We start from the raw sequence: 17260 nt of genomic DNA on the forward strand, positions 1-17260 counted from the left end.
GTCTCCCTGCTTCCACATGCTTTGCAGAGGACACCTGTACGTAGAAGGCAAGATTCTGCCCGTGCCTCTAAAACCAAAGAAGTTATCACAGTACCACTACACTTGCTTTTTTGTATTTTATTTCTTAATTTCTACGCAACTCAGTAACTCACACATGTCACCGATTTTTATTTTATTTCCTTAAAGCAGATTAAAGCAAAAACTAACTCATGTGCAAATAACTTGAGTTCTTCAAATACACCAACTCCAGACAATGCTCTCTTCAGACTCACGCTATTCATTAATTTAGCATTTATAATCTGTGTCGGTTCCGAGGACTCATGGCACTTGCAGGACAGCAGAAATCCCTGCCTAAACACCCAGGTACTGTCCTAACAACAAGACAGAAACACACCAAGACTCTAGAAACTAAACCACTCCTACCCCTCTGGCAAATAACCTACAGCTTGTGCTGCATGCGCCAAGAGGCTTTCATTGCAAGATTTGATCTGCAAAGTGACAATGACAAATTGATGCAAAGCGTTAGCATGGCCAAACGCTTTTTGATCACACATCCTTATTTCCCCATAGCATTCAGTGTTAAACGGGTTTCCATTGTGAATCTATGTCATTATAGGCTAGTCTTTACTTAACAGATTTGCTTCTTGTGGGTACATCAACCCTCATCAAAGCCAGAAAGACCCTCACTACACAATTTAATTAGCTCCCTAACTTAATGAGCTTACTATTTTCTTGTAAGGTTCACAATCCCTACCAAGAATTCTTGGATTCTTGGGTTTCTCATGTTGAACATTTTGTTATTTCCCTTTGATGATCCTTCTGATGGTGATGCCATTATCTAACCCATGCCCTTGTATTCTTACAATTAGGCATTAGATAACTTGGTTTTAAAAGGAAAGAAACTGCACCTAAGTCATGTTTTATAAGGCCTCAGAGCTCTCCTCCTAGACCCCAATTCTGTTCATTATCATTTTATGTTACATTAAAATATTAAGACGACAATAAAAATCAACAATACAAAAACTAAGATCAATCTACAGCATTTCAGGAAAAAATTAAAAAAAGTCAGCATCACTAAAAAATGACCTTGAAACTATATACGAAAATACTCGTTTTCTGTTAACGGTGTACAAAGTCTGATCCAATGCACAAATCTATGACTAAAGGCGTCCTAATGGTAGCTCTCAAAATTACTCCATCAACACTTGAATTTGAAAATGACAGATAAAGAACGCGTGCGGCAAAGAAGAATTAAAATAAAAAAGAAAAGCTCATTTGGTTTTCTTTGAGGCTTAAGAACTTTGTGAAGTTTCCTTGAACTCTCATTAAATATGACTCAGTTATATATCTATATCTATATCTATATCTACATACATATATATATACATATATATAACTGCAATAACTCTTCAATCATCCACCCGCAGATGCTTCCCCAGCACTGACAGAACTATTTACTTTCTGCTTCACCCACCCTGCAAGATTTTCTGCACAGCGTTGTTGGGTGGAGGACCAGAACCTTACCACTTTTTGAGCATTTATAAAGACCCACTATACTCTGGTTGCCTGTGTTTGTCATTGTCAACAAAAAAATACACATCTTGCCATAGGAAAGTTAGCTTTTGCCCGGTGTACTTTGCCAATCATTTATATTCTATAGGAAAATGACTTTTGCTATGGCCGTTTGGCTGTATTCTTTAGATATATAAAACCTGTACAGCAATTCTTTCTGCTCATTTTAACAAAAGCACCCTCTTCTCCTGAGATAAGATTTCAATACAGTGGATAGAATGGCCTTTAAGAAAAAAAACCAAAAAACCTTTCTTCAGCTTCAATAAAAGGGGTACTTGCAATTAGATGCTACAGGAGGCAGAGCACTGTCCCCATCACTGTGGCTCCTCTGCAGAACTTACTGCCTGATGGTTGTGTTTTAAGAAACAAAAGCAAGAACCAGGGATGGTGAAGATGGGTTAAAAAGCTGACCCACATGCCAACCCAGCCCTTCTTACCCAGATCCATGCTTTTGGAGGCTTTCAGATTAATTGATTCAGATTGCTTGGCTGGTGTCAAAGATCTGAAGTTGATGTGCTGATCTGCTAAATACACTGCTGAATTTATGACAGGGCTGCAGGGAAAAAAAACACAACACGTAAAATATTTAGGCATCCGTTCAAAACACCAGTGAACTAATTAAAGCATGCACAATATACATGTGTTTCTTCCTCCACTTGCTTGCAGCCATGCATTTTAAAATCAGTTATTGATCCTCAACTTTCATTTGTGAGACTTAACACTTCCAGTCGTTTGTTTTTCATCACAGATGCTTAGTAATAATTGCTTTTAAACAACCCATACTTTATTTAGCAGGAGGAATATACTAGTACCTGCTAATATTTTTTTTGCATCACGCTACTTCTATTTAACCACTGAAAGCTGGAAAAATGCTGCCAATGTACCTGGCTCAATTCAACTTCATCTAATAATATAAAGTTATTTTAGAGCCTTGAACCATATCTCTGCAGAGGCTGGAGCCTGTAGGTCTCATGGAGGGTGCCATAACACCCTGGAGAATGCCACGGTATTGTGGTTTGGTTGTTTTTTTGTTTGTTTGTCTTGTTTTGCGGAATGACCTATTAGAGAGCAGTGTAGGGGAAAGGGACCTGGGGGTCCTGGGGACAGCAGGGTGAGCATGAGCCAGCACTGGGCCCTTGTGGCCAGGAAGGCCAATGGTACCTGGGGTGGGTTAGAAGGGGGGTGGTTAGTAGGTCAGAGAGGTTCTCCTGCCCCTCTACTCTGCCTGGTGAGACCACACCTGGAATATTGTGTCCAGTTGTGGCCCCTCAGTTCCAGAAGGACAGGGAACTGCTGGAGAGAGTCCAGTGCAGCCACCAAGATGCTGAAGGGAGTGGAGCATCTCCCGTGTGAGGAAAGGCTGAGGGAGCTGGGGCTCTGGAGCTGGAGAAGAGGAGACTGAGGGGTGACCTCATTAATGTTTACAGATATATAAAGGGGGAGTGTCAGGAGGATGGAGCCAGGCTCTTCTTGGTGACAACCAATGACAGAACAAGGGGCAATGGGTTTAAACTGGAACATAACAGGTTCCACTTAAATTTGAGAAGAAACTTGTTCCTGGTGAGGGTGGCAGAGCCTGGCCCAGGCTGCCCAGGGAGGTTGTGGAGTCTCCTTCTCTGCAGACATTCAAACCCGCCTGGACACCTTCCTGTGTAACCTCATCTGGGTGCTCCTGCTCCGGTGGGGGGATTGCACTGGATGAGCTTTTGAGGTCCCTTCCAACCCCTGACATTCTGGGATTCTGTGATTTTTTAAATTATTTTACTTCAAATTAGGCAAATATCTAAATACTTCAAAATTCCACCTGAGTGAAACTTCAAGTAACTTTCCTCTGTGAGGAGTCAAAACACCTCACTGCAATGCATCTGAAATCATCTGTGTCTCTTTGTTATTCTTTAAGAGAATTTTTTTGCACCCAACTTGTTGAAAACTTAGGAATGGATTCTAGCAAACAACTGCAGTTGAGAATTTAATGCAGAGTTCCTTTAGTCTATGTAGACTTTCATCTGTATACCATGCCACATGCACCATGTCACATGCACCTACTGGTACAGGCCTAAATCTACTTTTTTGTTGTTTTAGAGTGAGATTAGGTTTTGGGGTTCTTTTTGGTTTACTGAACACATGCTGGGTATCACGGCCCATAAATTATGGATAGGAGGGATAGTGTAGCTCATGAACAACTGAAATAAACAACGTACTAATACGCTAAAATATAATTCCCAGCTTATATTGCAAGGTTGTTCAGGTGATTGCAAAAAGAGTGGTACAAATTTTTACAAAATAGAAGTGATTTTAAAATCAACTGGAACTACTATCGGGACCACTCAGAAACGATCGGGACTGTAACTATTAAGAAAAGCTGAAGTCTAACCTATTATTATAATCCTCATTCAGCAGATCCTCACTGGGATGTGGTGGGAGAGGTGGAGGGGTCTCATTCTCACCGTTGCCACCATCAGACACTGGCAACTCTGAAATAAAATTTACAAAGGGGTTAAATAAGCTGCAGAAACAAGAACATTACACCAGTTCACTGATCAATGACTGGACTGGAAGGTCTCAAGTGATCCTGAAGTGAGTCACAAATTATTCAAATCCCTAAACTAACTAAACTAGAATTAAAATCACACCAAGCAGAAAATATGCCCCTTGGGATTTCCTGAAGAGCTGATTTTCAGATTTGCACATGCATAATTAAAGATAAATATAGAGAAACTTTGGGCTTATAGTGAAGTTGAGTGCAAGGCACAAATTACTCCATGTGAGTGTATTTTCATTTCTACATAGCTGCATCCTAACTGACTGTTAGGTTCACGCTTTCATCCCCTTTGATGGGGGCATTTACCACCTTTCCTGTGCAGAAGAGAAAACCACATTCTGAGCAAAGAGTTCAGAAGAAGTAGTTTTTCTGTCATCTCGTGGCAAGAGAAGAAAGACGCATTTCTGAATTATGGTCTTCATTTTCAAACTTCCCTTCTTTTACCTTACAAAAGGCACTCAGCTCACACCACAAAATTACTTGGGATCAAGAAAAACATGAACTACTCAATTAAACCATTCAGTGGTTTGCTAAGCAACAACACCTACATACCTGCAGTATTTAATATGACTGCTGTGCCTGCCGTAGGCCAGCTCATTATCATCTTGTAATTTCACCTCTTAATCTCAAGGTCTAATCTTATAAAATAAGTTCCTATATTTTTCATTGTAGGACGTCTTCACCCCTCCAAAACTTAAGAGGAAATGTGGACACTTAATAATTCTTGGGTTTCAATGGGCAGACAAGTGATTTAACAATACTGACATACAATACTTCCATGTGACTCATTCTGTTGCACTCAACATCTCTAGTCTTTTTGCAGAATCCTGCATGAAAAGTACTAACCTAACTCAAAAGAAAAACCGTTTACAGGGAGGGGATCAAGCCAGACACCAACAGATTATGTTTATTAGATAAGAGCACTGAGATAGTTCCCTAAATGCAAACAAACAAACAAATAACCCCAATGAAACTACACTATGAGCTCAAGAATCCTATAAAACTCCTATTGGCTCCTAAAGGTCAGAAAGACAAGAAATAGTTCAAACCCTGTATCTCAGGAACAGTGAGAATATCATCAGAAGAAACTGAAGGTGAGCAGATGAGGAGAAAAGTTCTAATGAGACCTTACATATGGATTGCCAGTCTGATGCAGAAAACGGGTTTGCTACCTACACATGCACAATGGCTTTTTGCATTATGATCACGGTCCTGCAGCTTGCAATTTAAGGACAGGAAAAAGATGAGGAGTAAAAAGGGAACAGAAGACAACAGAAGTGCACTGGAATTATTTGTATGTATCTTTAACGAAGTCAAAAGGAAACAGACATTTGGAGCCTTAAGAACAGCCTGAACACTCAATCTAGAACTCAGAGTTAACGGTGTGCCTAGTTCTTAAAGAACATCCAAGGTTTCATTCTTCCTGTCTGAAAGAGGATGTAATGTAATTCAGAAACACATTGAAACGGTGGCAAGGGCAGTTGGACACATGTAGCAACTTTTTTACAAGGAACACAGACTAGGATTCTTTGGTTTAGAATTAGAAACAATAAAAGGGGACACAAGAGGAGGCTATGAATCGTATGCATAAAGTGTAAAAGAAGCTCTCACTGACTGTCACGTACACAGGAACCAGAAGGCACATAGTGTAACTATCAAGTAGCACACCTGCAACAAACAAAAATCAGTATTCTTTTCTGCACAATTAAATAATTGAACTCTTTGCCATGAGCATCTTTTGGGAACCTTTTTAAAAAAAAAATAAAATCAAGTCAAGAAATGGACTGAAGTTAGAGAGGTGTCAATGACACAAGAGTACAGACAGAACCTCTGATTTACAAAATCTCTAAACCACTTGCTACCCAAAGCAGGAAACAGATGCCTGATGGAAGAAAAATTTAGAATTCTATTAAAAGAAAAAAGAAGAAATCACACCACACCCTACACTACGCCTCACCCTCTGAGCAGCCTCCGGTTGCCATAGCTGGAGAGACTGGACACGTTATGTAGCCATATAATTACAAATCCCAGTAACTGGTATGTCATTTCACAAAGGCTGTTTGGTGGCTGCTTGGTCATCACTCGTGTTTCTCTTGTAGTACACAAAAGGTACATCCAGAAAAAGTCAGACTTCCTGAGTGAATCGGAAATAATCACAAGTGACTACAGCTCCCAGTAAAATGAGAGCAGCAGCAAAAGAGTGAGAGCATTTAACGCAAGAGGCAGTCACTGGCTGGTCAAGACCTCAGGAAATGATCTTAACAGATCCAAAGTGATCAGAGGAACAGCTAAGCCACTAAACAAAATACAGATATTAAACAGTTTGGCAGAATAAACAGTTGAGTCTGTTTGTAAGATACACGTAATGTTTACAAGCAAAATTTAAACATTAACTTAAAATTTCACTTCTTCATTCTCTATCTCGACGTTATCACACATGCATGAAAACAGAGACGCTTGCACACCCATGAAGACTCAGCAGCCTGTGGTAGTAGAGCTTATGATTATTCTCCGATTCAACTAGAGAGATGACAGCATTTCCCCTATAACTATACATAACGTAGGGTTATAAGAAATATATAAGAACCACTAATGAAACACATTCCAGCAATCTTTCAACACCAGAAATGTAAAGCTGCTGGCGCTGAAGTATCATTTCTCAAAGAGGTTGTTCTAAAAAACACTGAATCTGTGCAACAGCTTGGCAGCAAAAGAAGTGAGGACCTGAAGGCAGCAAGTAATATTCATGCAAAAACAGAACAAACACTAGCACTGCAATAGTGGATCAGCATCCCCTCCCCCTTTATTTAAATATCCACAGGCAAGACAAAATGTAATGTTTTGGCTATAAGCACTTTTTCCCCAGACATTAGTCTCTCCTGCTCATGTATAATAAAAAAGACTCTTAAAACAGACAGTAATATTAGCACACCAAGCTTCAGTGTATTTTTGCTGAGCTTTTACAATAATTTTATTGGTAAGAGCAGTAAATGATACTGGAAATAACTTATTGGAAAACATTAATTGAGAAAGTGACATTTAATACAGCTCCTGTCATTAAATTCTTACATTAGATTCTGTATTATGTTAAAAATCTCTTAGCAAAAATGTGCCATCCAGATTTCTACATCCAAGATGTGGATAGTGCACCATCAGGTGTACTGAACGAGGGACTGTTCCTGCCTGTCACAAGTTCACCGTGTCGAAATCACACTCCTCAACAGACACGTCATCTAAAGATCCTAACGGAGGTTAAATGAGGACTCTACAGGTGGAGCATTTTGCCTTTACAGATGCCTTGAAGGACTGAGGACAAAACTTTACAAGAGACATTAAAAAAACCCAACTGGATGAACCAGTGCCTGGAAATAAGTGACAGGCCCGTATGGAAAGCAGAATGTGCTCAATAATAACACTATGACTTCAAAATTACAGAAATATTTCTACAATGGGCAGGACTACTGCAAGCAAAAGTGTCTTTTACCATGACAATTTCGGATGGGAGCCTCCCTGCAGACACCCCGCTCGCTGCTAAAATGGCCTGTGCAGTTCTGCATTAAAAACACTGACATTTGACATACGAAATCTCTAACAGAAATCTCAATACAAAGACACTTCTGGTAAGTGCTAGAAATATCTCCATCATCTGTTGCTCACTGACTCCAATTCCAAGATACTCTGACCAGGACATGGCTGGAAAGGTTCAACCAGGCCAAACCCTGACAGCAGCAGCACTCAGAGCACCCTCTCCCCATCCCACCACTTTTCGCTATAATGTCTTCTTATTATCATCTTTCTTTAATGGCAAGTTGGGAAACCTTATCTGAAAGTACGGCTCTTCCACATGTTTTGAACTTTAAGTGACAAGTTACCTGTTGCCATTCACCTGTGTGAATGTTCAATGTCTCCAGAGCAGTTGCTTCCATGTTTGTGAAGGAATTGTTAAAAGAAATTTGCTTTCTGATCCTTCGGGAATTACTAACTCTACAGCTCCAAGGATGACCCTTTTCTCCTGTATCTACAGAATCAGCCTAAATTCCATATAAGAAAAATATAAAGTAGATCTAAACAAAAGGATCTGGCATTTGAATATTTCCAAGGCTTGAGTCTATATTTAATTCTTTGCCTGGAGTCACACTGTCTAAATATTGAAGTCGACACAAACGATTTACCGCTAAATTATATGGGAGTTTCTCCTGAGCTTTACAGATATCAGCTCTTTGGTTTTGGTTAAAAACACCTCACACAGCCAGCACAGCAGCCTAGGAAATCACTTTTTGCTGGCCACTCAGATTCCACAGTTGTCTGGGGAAGTGAGAAAAACCCCGAATAATCCAACTACATCGAAGAAAATACTGGAAGGTATTTACGTATGTGCTTGGCTTGAAGGATAAGAGCACAGTTAGAAGGATGGGGTGAAGACCATCCCAAATATTTAAACTTTGCAAATAAGTAGTGCTTTGCTAAGTCAGGTGAAAATTGGACATATTACTGTCTGCCATCAGAAATGAAAGACAACAGGAAAGTAAGTGGTCTTAAAAGCTCTTATTTGCTTGCATATGCTCACACACGTATGTTTTCTCTGTCCAATGTCCATGACTACCTAATTACATTTACTGAGTTCATTAATACGATTCCAATTTGTAAATTAAGGGCACACTTCTAACGTTTCAACAGATTTTACCTTGAAGCCTAAAATAAGCAACTATACTTTATGAATATAATGCTTTTGTATGAATTAGTCTAAAATAATCTAGGACATAATCTAAGAATCCAATGCAAAAATCACTGTGCTCATTAAAGATATATAGAAAATAAACATTTTGACAACATATATTTTGCACTCATCATTTGTTTTTTATCCAACCTTACGTGTTGGGGCAGCGAGCTAGAAACTGTTACTCAAACTGGAATTTGTGCCAGGAATCTAATTCACAACTTGTGAGTCAGCTCTCCCACCCTTGCTGGATTTTCAAGCCTCAAAGTAACACAGTGCGCACTTACTCTAATTAACTGCTTTTCTAGCGGTTGTGGATTTTGAAAACAAAACCACAAAGCACCTTCTTTCAGTACAAAGAAGGATATCTAGAGATTACCTTTGATTCTCTCCTGAGTTACAAATTGCGGAGGAATAGTGTCATTGCGCCGGGAAGCAGCTGCCAAGTTATGACTCCCGTCAAAGGCTGATTTTTGAAAGACTCCCTGGTCTGAGCGTTCCTAAGGGAAAAACAGAACCACACATTGGAACAAAACAATTATACGTTCAACCATCACTACAGACAGTGCACAAATACAGTGCAATGTAATGTGTTCACTGTGCATCTCTTCCTTTCAAATTAGAAACCTGAGAGTTTTTGCTGACCATGAAATAAGACAATAACAAAAGACAATAACAAGCAAAAACAATCATCGAGAATGATGCCCAAAAGAGACGACTTGTTGGTTTTTTTTTTTATGACCTACAACTGGCTTCATTCAAATTCTCCATCTGGGAGGGCAGCTTGTGACACTGTCAACACACGAACACGGGCCATGCCAATGGTATTTTTCTGCCAGCCAGCTGGTTCCCTTCGCTCAGCGACTCGGTGCATATGTTCTGCTGATCACACGCTAGCGCGGTTTTGCAAGGAAGGAGTTACAGCAAACTCCCAGCGCAGGTCTTGTGGCTAGCAGCTAAACAAACCCTGTCACACCTCCAGGCAGCTTCTCTTTGCACACATTTCTCCTCCCCCAGCACGTGCCGTGTCGCCTCATTTATTCTCCTGAGCAGTTTCCCAAAAGAAAAATGCAGGAAAAAACATAATTATAATAATAATAAAAAAATAAATCACAGTCTCTAAAACTGGGACAGATCCAGAAAAAATGCTTCTGTGCTTGTTATTCAAGGAAAATAGAAAACCCACACAGGGGAATATTATGGCTAGTCTTCAAAATAACCTTTATAGTTTCTATGATTTTACATCTGTTTTTTGAAGGGCCCTCCAACTAGCTTCTATTTTTAAAGCACGTGTTTGTTATGCCAGCAAATGTTATGTTAAATATACCACTCCTTGAATTTCATAGTCGCATCTACAGAAGAAATGCCTGTATCCAGCCCATATAATTTATTTGTAAAATTATGCAAGAGGCTTAATGCATTGGCAAGTGATTGCCTGCAAACCAGTGCCTAAGAAAGAACAGTGTATTTCATCACCTGGCAACCTGCCTTTCAAGTTTAATAATAATAAAAATAAAATAACAACAACAAAAAAAGTGAAAAATATTTTCTAAGTGTAGAGTGATCCATTCCAAGAGGCTATTTTGAACCTCTGTACAGAAACACACGCACCACACAGCCACTGACAATTACATTTCTTCTCATTACCGGGAATTCTTTAGTTTATTTAAGATTCCGTATGTCGCACTTAGCACTTTCTCACAGATACTGCTAAACACTGAGCCTTGGAACATCCCAACTACTGCTCCACCGGAGACTTGCACCCAGCCTTAAATTAACAGCAACAACAAATCTGCTTTCCCAGCTCTTTGAGAAATGACACAATCAATATCCCAACAATTGATCAGTAACCAGCTTAATTAGAGTATTCAGCTTATAAAACATAGCTGTCATGGCAGACCTCCATTAGTGTCCTGAGTAATAAAAACAATAATGCATTTCGAAACATATTCTCCTTCTCCCAGGCTGAGATGCAGCACTGGGGAAGCTGGTTTGGGGAGAGGAAGGAATGGGCAACAACCCATTTCTGCGATGGTGTCCAGACTCAAATGGAATTACAATCGAACCTAACGACTACCCTATAAAAATTAATTCCTGTCTAAAACGCACTTGATTCAATCAAGACCTCATTATGCATTCTTCATAGGGTATGAGTCAAGATTATTTACCTCTTTCATACATCTGGGTAATATACAAAACAATACATCTAGCCGTAGAAAGCAGACTCATACTTTTAGTAGGTCAATCTGATGTTTGATCAGAAGTTGTTGGTTTTGTTTTGGTTTTAAATTTTGGCTTTTGTTAATTGAAGAAAACTTGCAGGAGTGAGTTTATTTGAAGGTGAGCTATCATTCTAATGTCACTAGAGCATACAATAAATTCAACATATACTTTATTGCTCTTCCTAATGCTGTCACATAGAAAAGGAAAGCAAAAATGTGTCGTTCTCTAACATACTCCAGAACTGCTAATTAAGACCTTTTTTTCCTGTGTTCCTGGGACAACTGACATCAGTGAAGCTTTTGCAAAGTCTCCTCCCTACAAAGTCAGAGCAAAGTGTTTGGAAGGTAATATACTTCTAAATCTATTTCTCAATCAATCAATGCCAGCAGTAAATCAAATAGAAAATTATCAGGAAAATATGAAGAGTTAATTATACTAGAAGATATCAGCTTTCTCTCCCCCCCTCTGATATTTTATGGAAATACGTTCACAAACATGATTGTTCTTAACATTTTAAAATGTTCCAGCAATGCTTATTAAATAAGAAGCTTGAAATCATCTGGAATTCTGTAATGGGATTTACTACAACCTTTTATACTGCAGATCCACGTGTATTTTTATTCTAAGGAATGGTACAGGTGTTGAAAAACTACTAAAATATTTACTCAAGGGTCAAAATTAAAACTGGGGTGAGTAATAAGGGCAGCCAGTATATATCCATACATATTATCCGTGTAAAGATGAAGAGTGTGCGTATGTGCATGCATGTAGAAATGAGAGGGGGCAAGAGATATCATAAAACCAACCCTTTTCAAAATGAGAGGTGATTAGGCAAATATCAATCTATATGAGGTCTAGAAAACGTAACCGTTAAAATGTCTTTCTTCTCTTATTTTGTTACCGTACTTAAGCAAGTTTTATTTTTATTCACTCCGAAATCCATCCTCAAGTACTAATGAAATGGAAAAAACAAGAGTGAAGTAAAATTCAAGTCACACTAAGACATCAAGATCGTGACAACAAATAAAAGCAGAAGAATTCAAATAATCTGTAGCCCGGTTATTGCCTTGAAGAGATAGCAAACAGTCAAAACCACATGAATGCCTTGATCCTAAGGTAACAATTTTTGGGACCACATCTGCTTTTGTTCTAATATTTGTCAAATTAAAACGAGATGCAACTTTTAGTCTGGTCTAAACGGGAACAGCAAGACCAGGAGATATCAACCATTAACACTGTGTGAATCCCAGCTCCAGGAAGAACTCATTCTGCCAGGTCTCTGTGACCAAGACTTTAGTTACAATCTCTTGTATGTAAAAACACTGGGACTGGAAAGACATATATCTAATAAATACGTGTATTGCTTCACCTCTGGCTGTATCTCTAGCCTTCGCAGAACGACCAGCTGGATCCTCCCCCGAATGTTGCCCTCCATGGACATGGAGCGCCTCAGTGTTTCCATCGCCTCGTGATTTGATTTGCCCAGGAGCGACTCCCCATTTACTGCAACGAGCTGATCATTTACTCGCAAACGACCATCCTACAAGCAAAGAATAAAACCACAAGATTTGTCTTTAAAAAGAAATCAAGAATTATTAGAGGTATTACATACAGGAAAGCAAGATGTAGACAATCAGACATTGCTTTCTAAAATTTAAGAAACAAGAGACCATGTAGTACCATCTTTAAAAAGATAAAATCTGTGTGTCTGTTAACAGGCCATTTTTTTTCCTCTATTTACCACATTTGAGGAAAAGTTCATAGGGCAGCTACAAACACAGAAGCGTACACATACATACTGCTGTTTTTCTTGCACGTACAGTTTAATTTGTGTCAGTTCTAACAAGAAAACAGGCAAAGGAACTTTTTGTTAGTTAAAAGGACCCACAGCATAGCTGTTAGTATTTGCAGTGCAACTGCAGGGGAGTACTGCAGCATATTTTCCATGCATTATCATCTGCTATTAATCTGGTAAGAAACAGCTCCAAGAAATTTGTCTTAACAGCCTCGCTAGTGTCTATCTTGTCACAATCACCATGCCACCATATGTGATAGTGTTGTCAGTTCAGAATGGTCATTAAGACTTCAGCATCCTGATTATAATTAATGCCATCCATGTATTTTAACATCCAAACCTGCTGCCAATAAGAAAATCAGGGCTGAGCCATAGCAAGTAGCCTGTGCTTTGAAAGAAATAATTCAGTTTCACTGCCAAGGTTAACTGACATCGTGGGTGCGATAAAGTTGTGGATGCTGTGATCTAGGGGTCCTATTGCTGGTATTACTATTTGTGATGTATTTCTTTTCATAAAAGCATGTGCAATGGACTTTTCTCTCTTTAAGGAGAAAATAAGGTCTATTTAATTAAGAGACATGAGTTGTCAAGTTCACGGTTATCAGGCTGGCATCAGACCTCAAAGAAGGAAGAGAAAGACTAAGAAACTGAAGGACAGAGAAGAAAGAACAGCAGAAGAAAAACTTGCACAGAAATACATTGCTTGGTGAAAATTTATCTGATAAGAAGACAAAAAGAATTGGGAGAAGAGTCAGTGAAGGAAAAGGAAAAGACAGAGAACGTTTCTGAGGAAGTACAGGAATGAAGGATAGGAAACAGCAACGCTATTCGGAAAAGATCCTGAAACCTCTCCCACCTCACTGCTGAATATTTCATGCCAACAAAATTTTACATACTGCCAAAGCCAATAGGTTAATCCCACCCTTTCTCTATGTCCAAAATGATGCCATCGCATATGCCAAAGTTTAGCGAGAGACAAGTTAACGCTGCTGAACAGCAAGTTTTATTATTTCCACATGTTGCAATCCCTTTGTGTTCTATCACAATTTGCTGAAATGAATGGAGCCATTCATGGCAACAGGAGTTTGAGGAGAACAGGTTTTATTTTTTACGAGTTTCTGTGAGACTGAAAACTTTACAGGTCCTCACGTTCTCCTCCTATGGTCCCACAGGTTCTTAAATTACTTTTTTTCCCGTCTGTCGATAAACAGAGATGTATAAATATCCGTTAAAGCTTCTTACTAATGTATATCCAAATACACTGTCAAATATATACTGGCATGACTACATCTGTTGACTATGCAACTGTCCTGAAGACAATGCCTGTTTTTAAAGGAATAGTTACAGCCTTAGCTAGGAATTGGCCTGATTTTAAATTTGCCTTGTAATCCTTTTGTACGAGACTTTGTATTTATTCATATTTTAATAACATCTGTTCATAAAGAACTTCTTTTGATTCATCTTTCTTCTTTCCACTCTTTTACATGCTCCACATAAATGCAAAGTACAACTTTAAGTCAATGCTTCAACTATGATCAGATAAAAAACTGCGTGCGTGCTCTATACGTGCTGATCAACTCCGCTTGCTAAGTCACCAGTACAAGGCAGGTAGAAGTTACTTCACAAGAGACTGAAGAAAAAACAACAACAACAAAATTCCAACTTCGGTTTCCAAACACAGATTTTCACACCGCTGGTGTTACGGCCTGGTTTAGAAGCCTGAACTGCAAGACAATCTGCTTGGCTCAAAACAAGCTAAATGTTGTTTTAACACGTTTCTTTCACCTCCGAAAGGTAGGGTTCTTTGTGGCTTCTGAGGAGAAAAACGGCATTTGGTATTTCAGCAGTTTTCAAATGCTGTATCTGAAGCTGCAAGTGAGCTATTCTAATAAAGGGTAAAGTTACTGCTCCCTTTCTTACGCAAAAAAATGTTGCTTTTTTCATGGAGACTCATAGCAAGCAGCAGAATCTCCCACCACACGGCGACCACTTTCAGTCACAAGACTCCCATGCTTTTGACAGTAGGGATATACAATGCCATGTTCTTCATGGACGTATGTTTTTAACCAAAGCATACCTACTTATTTCCCTTATCACATCAATGAGATTTTTCTCAGAAAGAATTCCTTGATGGCATTTATTGGAATTTCCCCATCCACTGCACACAACAAGCAATGTTTGCTGCAACAGCACAGCACACAGAAGCCCCAAGGAGGTCCAAGCACCATCATGTTTGATTTGAATAAATGCACACGTAGAAAATATCCCATCGTTTCTAACGACGGCTCTGCTGCATTAGCACTGCAGTGCACAGCAAGTACCTGATCATCAGGAATGCATCGCAAGCGAAAGAGCCAGGATGTCTTGAGGCTGAAATCCCTAAAGTTATGGGGAAAGATGATGCATTTAAACTGAGTCAAATGTTAGTTTTCTTCACATGAAAGGTTCTGCGTGATTACAAATATCAAGTATTCCAGTAACCTCTTTTTATCATAGGTATGATAAAAAATAGACACTTCAAAAATGACAAAAGGTGGTAAGAGAGGACATAATGGTTCAATCAGCAAAAGCAACTGTTTTTATTCCTGCAGGATACAGCGTTAGAATACCAACTAACAACACTAAGACATTTTTGTTTGGTTTTGTACCAAGAGCAGTATATAAACACTAGGTCTTACTGCAGCATGTACAATGCAAGTAACACACTACAGCTAGATTAATGTTTCAAAAAACACCTTAAGAATATTGGCCTCTCTTCGGAAATTTGGTTCAGACCAATAGCCATTTACAATAACCAATGAAAACTGTCTGCATCTCATTCTAAAAACACAGTCGGGAAAGAAATTTAATGTATCAAAACCTTTACCCAGCATTAGACGGGCTGAGCATATACTCCAGCAGTGAAACAAATGTGTTCAATGTATTATGTCGTCTTTTGAAGACAAGTGGTGACTTCACAGACAAGGGATAAAGCTCCCCCTTATAATAGCCTGATATCACAAAATCTGAACAAATTTTCAACTCTGAATGCAGAACTGAGAAATAGTGAGAGAATTCTGATGTCAGTGGGCATTATGATATCCTCCTCTGATAGTTTCCCAGGAAAACTTTGTGCACGGAAAAGCAAATGCACATGTCTAAGTCCATAATAGTCTGTTTCATGAACAGAGTCGCAATGAATCACATGGGAAAATGCTCTGGATTACCACCAGCTGGAAAGAAAGGCTTTTTACTTAAAAACTTGCTACAAGAAGACATTTAAAATCAGAACAAGGACATCTTTAAATATTTATGCACAAATGTGTGCACGCTTTTCAACGATACAAGAAATTTTATTAATTGTTAATACCCACTGATTACGTTTTGTTCTATATAAAGACCATCAGAGAGGAGAAGGCTGGTTCTCCATACACATGCAACAGTGACCTGTGGTTCTTAAGAACCAAATGACTGCATTCTGCGAGTACTTGTATAAACACACAGGAAAGATTCGTGAGCAGTTCTGGATGAAGCTTGAACCTCATTTGCTCTGGAGCCAACGTTCAGAGCTGTAACTGAGCACTTCCAATTGGTGAAAGGGTTATAAGAAGGTAGAATAGGGAATAGGTCACAGGACCACAGGTTATCACAGGACAAAATAATCTCCCTCCCGTCACGGTGACTGTGTCAGTTGCCCGTTTACTCAGCTGTGAGTGCAGAAGTCCTGCTTCATTAGTCTGCAGAACCCTCAAGCCAAAATTAAGTGCTCTACAATGAGTAACAATGAGAGAACAGAGAGTGGTAAACAGGGAGCGCTAGAAAAGGTTGTCTTATGTGTTTATGATGTGACAAGTGAGGCAGTCAGCCCACTAATGCTGCTGCGCTGTGGCTCCACAGGCGTGGTTGTTCAGAAGCAGGAGTTTATCCGTGGCAATACACACTGCCACTGCAACTGGTGTGGAAAATTACTCGGGGAACACAGAGCCGGGAAAGCAATGGGGGCAGCCTCATTTTCACAGTAAAATCAGTCGTACTCTGTAGCTGACATGCACATAAACTGAGTTTATCCCGTCTTAATTTAGGCAATCATGCCTTAACTCCTTTCTGATGCAAGTGGGTGAGCGGCCTCACTTGTCACACAGCCCGGCCAGGGTTCTGAACCGCGTGTCCCAGGCTCGGCCACGCTGGAGAACATCCCAGCTTTCAAATAACTCTGGGACTAGGACAGGTAAATGACAGAAGCCGGGAACTATCAAACATCCACATCAAAGCTAAATCCTTGATTATTGCTATTTACCAGCTGTTGTAAATAGATGATCTTGAAAGTTTTAATGCTGTGAACTGTCTTACTCAGCAGGTTGATCTCACTTGAGGTATTTACATACGCTGAATTAAAAAGGTGTTTTTACAGGAGAGAGAACAGCAAGGAATT

The 17260-nt window shown here is 39.4% G+C and overlaps 1 protein-coding gene across 5 annotated transcripts in view; it reads right to left on the bottom strand.

Annotated features, from left to right (window-relative positions):
• The window catches only part of PARD3B (par-3 family cell polarity regulator beta), a 364942-nt gene that overhangs the window by 166335 nt on the left and 181347 nt on the right, over positions 1–17260 (bottom strand). For all 5 annotated transcript variants that reach the window (XR_011740105.1, XR_011740106.1, XR_011740107.1 and 2 more), the window contains exons 12-15: positions 12424–12594; positions 9211–9331; positions 3947–4046; positions 2010–2125 (exon numbers count right to left, since the gene is read on the bottom strand). Coding sequence is in view for 2 of the 5 variants with exons in the window: in XM_065840472.2 (XP_065696544.1) it covers positions 2010–2125; positions 3947–4046; positions 9211–9331; positions 12424–12594 (508 nt within the window). In the remaining 3 variants the exon portion in view is untranslated. The remainder of the gene's footprint in view (positions 1–2009; positions 2126–3946; positions 4047–9210; positions 9332–12423; positions 12595–17260) is intronic.

The sequence above is a fragment of the Patagioenas fasciata genome, chromosome 7 (genome assembly GCF_037038585.1).
Source record: "Patagioenas fasciata isolate bPatFas1 chromosome 7, bPatFas1.hap1, whole genome shotgun sequence".
Lineage (NCBI taxonomy): Eukaryota > Metazoa > Chordata > Aves > Columbiformes > Columbidae > Patagioenas > Patagioenas fasciata.